General features: G+C 45.6%; 1 protein-coding gene across 2 annotated transcripts in view; it reads left to right on the top strand.

Annotated features, from left to right (window-relative positions):
• The window catches only part of CTC1 (CST telomere replication complex component 1), a 34,089-nt gene extending 29,798 nt beyond the window's left edge, over nt 1-4,291 (top strand). For both annotated transcript variants that reach the window (XM_083419520.1, XM_083419519.1), the window contains exons 20-23: nt 1,478-1,542; nt 2,660-2,825; nt 2,954-3,080; nt 4,026-4,291. In XM_083419520.1, coding sequence (XP_083275646.1) covers nt 1,478-1,542; nt 2,660-2,825; nt 2,954-3,080; nt 4,026-4,129 — 462 coding nt within the window. In that variant the 3' untranslated portion in view covers nt 4,130-4,291. The remainder of the gene's footprint in view (nt 1-1,477; nt 1,543-2,659; nt 2,826-2,953; nt 3,081-4,025) is intronic.
• Nucleotides 4,292-4,796: the final 505 nt, after the last annotated feature.

Consider the following 4,796-nt stretch of genomic DNA (forward strand, 5'->3'; position numbering starts at 1 on the left):
TCCTATCCTCTAACTAGAACCTTTCTCCTGATATTGTTCTGTGCAAAGGGGGCAAAATTTTTAATAACAATTTTTTTTTTAGATTTTAGATTTCAATGACAGTAATCCAATGTTAGCCTCGTTATAACAGTGCCAAGTTATTGTACAATTACTAATCCCAATCATTCAGATGCCAAATTATATAATTTAGGTGGCCTCCTGCGTACTAGAATTGATGGTCTGATGATTTACTTTGTTTCTGCTTTCCAACATCTTATTCATCTCCATTACATTCCACTCAAAATAACAACCCCTTATACTACAACTGCAGTATTAACGACATCTGCTTGTCTTGACACATTAAATGATTTATAAACCCAGAGGTGAAGCATTCAACCTACAGTGGTACCTCGGTTTTCGAATGTCTCCATTGACAGACATTTTGGTTTACGAACGCCATAAACTCGGAAGTGGTTTTTGAACACGCCTCGGAATTCGAACATGCCACGAGCTTCTGCTGAGCTCAGGATCCTGAGGCTTAACTGTCGGCTTTTGAGTTTTCGGTTTTTGAACGTTTCAGAATTCGAACGGTCTTCTGGAATGGATTACGTTCGAAAACCAAGGTACCACTGTATATCCTTCTTCCTCCTGTGTGTGACAGTTACCGTATTTTTCGCTCCATAAGACACACTTTTTTCTTCCTAAAAAGTAAGGGGAAATGTCTGTGCGTCTTATGGAATGAATGTGTGGTCCCTGGAGCCGAATTGCCCAGGGGCAAAAAGCAGATAATGCGCTTTTTTTTGAAAGAGGGAAGGGGGTGTTGAAACAAAGCCGCTGATCATTTGCCGATCGGGGAGAGAGATAAGGGATGCTAGAGATAAAGGAGGCTGCCTGAGAGGGGAGAGGCAAAGACAGCAAACTTGCAAAGGGGGGAAACAGGAAGACTAAAGCAATAAGGAGAGAAATTAGAAGAAAAGGAGGAGCAAAAAACTGCTCTAGCTAAGGAAAAGACATTAAGGCAAACGAGAGGGAAGGGAGTGTTGAAAGGAAACAACTGATCAGTGGGATCGGGAGGGAGATAAGGGACGCTAGCGGAGGCTGCCTGGGAGCTGGTAGGTAAAAGCCGATGGATCCTCAGGATTTTTACATTGGGTCACCCCAAATTCACCATCACATCACATAGCATGTCCATGGCTACAGCCTGCACCAAAAAAAGCATACATCCACTGTTTCGTTCAGAATATTTTTTCTTGTTTTCCTCCTCTAAAAACTAGGTGTGTCTTATGGTCAGGTGCGTCTTATGGAGCGAAAAATACGGTATTCTGTCCGTGGTGTTCCCTCCTGTCCTTGTAAAATGTTATGTCTATCTATTTGCATTTTTGTGTGGAGAAAGCATTCAACTGTAGGAACCCCGCACCTCTATCCCGACGGACATTTACTTGTTTGCCACCTCAGTGAGAAGTGACCTGAGTTCGCCATCTTTTCCTCTCTCATCCAGGGAAGATGCAGCCAGTATAACCCACCTTGCCTGTCGCGTACGGGAGTGTGCAAGGCCCGTGCCAGGTGAGTACAGTGGATTAGATTTGAGGTGAATTTGCCTTCCACAATCTCCCTTTGCTGTGGCTTTGAAGGTTCTGTTTCGTCAGAGTCAGGATTTGAATGCAATGTCTGTGCAGCCTGAGCAAGTCTCAAAGTTTGTCTGGTTTTGCTCAGTCCCTTCCAGCCCCTTCAGCCAAGTTTTTACCTGCCCCATACCTGACATGGTATATGGCACCAGGTATAGGGTAGGCGGGTGTGGCTTGGCCAAAAAGTCCCCACGGGCCAAATGCCAGAGTCGTCTAGTGGTCTCCTCACCTGGACTGGACTGTAAGCCAGTTGAGTAGACTGTCAGGCATGGAGAGTCCTCCTCTCCCTTCGGTAACTTCACAAACAAGAAATAACAAGCAGTTTATAATTTATAGTTTTCTTATTCAAGCATCAGGATGCAAGCAAAAATCCACATCCCTCCACAAGGAGAGCAGTTAGCTACTCTAAATCCTCCCACTTCTGTCTCCCGCAACATCCTGGGCGCCAACGGAAAGTCCCTCCTCCTCTTTGCGTCCTTTGTTCTCAAATATGGACAGACCTCCTAGTTCAGGGGTAGGCAACCTAAGGCCCGGGGGCCGGATGCCTCTCAATCCGGCCCATGGATAGTCCAGGAATCAGTGTATTTTACATGAGTAGAATGTGTGCTTTTATTTAAAATGCATCTCTGGGTTATTTCTGGGGCATAGGAATTTGTTTATTCCCCCCCCCCAAAAAAAAATATAGTCCACCCCCCCACAAGCTCTGAGGGACAGTGGACCGGCTCACGGCTGAAAAAGGTTGCTGACCCGTTTTAGTTTGTGGGGAAGGAGTTTCCCCCACACGAATGACGTCTCGGCTAGCTGCTCCCTCCCTTCTCTTTCCCTTGCTACTACCTCGTAGTTACGTAACTCCTGTCTAAGCTGCTCTGCGTCTGTGTCTCTCGCTGCTTCTCAAACCACTGGAGACAAGGGGGGCGGGTGTGAATCTTCCCCCTCCAGCTCCTCTTCGGAGCTAAGCTGATCAGTCCTGTGCTTCAGGCCATTCCTTGACACAGACAGACCACCATTCCGAGTCAGAATAATTTTGTGATCTCCTTACTCCTTCAAACCTTCAGAATCATAGTAGAAGATGGAACAAGCGAATTTGTGGTGGTGTGCACCAACCAACAGGTACAGAAGGTGCTGGCTTTGAGCACCAAGGAGTGGGATTTTCTACAGAACCATGTTAAGAACACGGGCAGTATTGGCATTCAGCACAGTGAAGTTAATACGGCTCCTGGGGTGAGTGGCTTATTCTCCCTGTTAGTTGAACTGTTAACCCCGTATCTGAATTGCGAATTCTCCCTAGTGATCTTCTCTGTGTATTTCACTTGCTCAGTCCACTGCCAATCATCTTCTGTCTTTGATAGCAAACTGAGGAGCGTGAAGACCTGTTCATCTGTTACTTGAGAAGCTTATGCAGAAGCCCAGTTGTCTGTCGGCCTATCCTGTTGACTTTCAGACCAGATAGAAAGCCCTCGGGAGATCACGGGGCAGGTATGTAGATATGTGTCCTCAATCTTATCGGAGCTGAGATGTCATGGACTGGTTGGATGCAGAGGAATGATGGGAGGAACCCTCAAAGGAAGAGAGCTCAGAGCCTGGAGAATGGTGGTGGGGCAATGATAAGTGCTCAGAGGGAGAAGACTGGGAAGAGGAGGTTTCTGAAGTTGAAGGGGCGACAGGGCTTAGTGAGCTGGAAGAGTCTGTAGCAGAGAGCAGTCCAAAATAGAGGCAGAAGCTGAAGCAGGAGGGTGGGGAGGGGAGAGTCCAAGAGGCAGAGATGAGTCAGGCTGGTGAAAAGTCACTGTGTCAGGCTGGTGAGAAGTCCCTTCTGCTGCAACAAGCTCCCCTCCCTCCTGGTCTCCCAGAACCAGAAGAGGCATGAAGTGGTAGGAGCAAAGACAAGCACACAGGCACAATCTCTGATTACTTGGGGTAAACCCTGGAGACTTGGGCAGCAGTGGAGAGGAAACTGCTTCATAGAGGGTAAAGACTGACTGTGCCCATTAGGCCTGACACTCTGCCAAGTCTGTGCTGATTGTGTTTTTGCTAATAAAGAGTTAACCCCAACTTGCACAGTGTGATTTACTGCTGGCTTGCTTCTGACATGAACATACAAATCTCCACTGCTGAGGGAAGAGACGATGCATTTTTTAATAGGTTATAAAATGTCTTCTTGGGCAAAGCCTTGGGCAACACAGCAGGGTAACCTAGTGGATAAAGTGTTGGACCTGGGAGACCGGGGTTCAAATTGCCACTCAACCATGAATCTCTTTGGGAGTCCACCTACGTGGCGCCGTATCTGCTTGGTTCTCTTGGTATTGGTTTATGCATGTTCTGTCTAGTACATTGGTGTCAAATCTCTTGGAATGGTAAGGGTTTTGGGAAACACAGTAAACCCAATTAAGGTTCTCTGTGTGGTTTTGTTTTTTTTCCAAGGCTTAGGACAGTTGAGGAGGTTTTTCTCCAATGGCTTGGAGTTCCTAAGTCAGACGAGGCCGCGGTGGAACTTGATGTGTCTGGATATCCAGGAGGCGACATGAACTTGAGGCTTGTAACAAAAGGCTGTACATCTCGGGTCTTACCCTGCTGCGGAAGAGCAATTACGACATTTCTGCTTCTTCCATGCAACCCATCATTTGGAGACATGTCATTTACGTTTCTCGTATAAAATGCAATAAATGTAATAAACTTGAAAAAATCTATTTTGTGGCTTTTAAAAGATATTTCTAATTGCTGTTGCAAAAATAATAATAATAAGCACTCATTTTAAACATCTAGCTTGTTTTTCTGTCATGCAGATATGACTATTGATTTTCACCACCTTTCGTGTATTCTAGCCAATTTTTTGCAAGTTCTGGCACTGACCGTTCTAGCTACTATGAATGCGTAACATGCTAGTTTTTATTTTTGCTGAGTAGTAGTTTGATATACATTCCAAGACTCTGATGAGTTTTGGGACGAGGGGAAGTCCATAGCTGAGAGCCCCTCAAAACACTTCCTTCACTTCTTGAGGTCTTGATTCATCAGAATTAAGAGGATTTCTGTGCAATCTTAAGGGTCATGTCAAAAACATGGGGACCAAGGTGCTCTCAAATTTGCTAAACAGGCTTTTTTTCAAAGCCTTTTGACTTCCACTAATCGCTAAGTGGAAGCTGAGCTGAAAAAAATCAGTGAACATTTTTGCTACATAAGGAATGACAGGTCCAG

Source organism: Podarcis tiliguerta, assembly GCF_965153285.1.
Source record: "Podarcis tiliguerta genome assembly, chromosome: 17".
Classification (NCBI taxonomy): domain Eukaryota; kingdom Metazoa; phylum Chordata; class Lepidosauria; order Squamata; family Lacertidae; genus Podarcis; species Podarcis tiliguerta.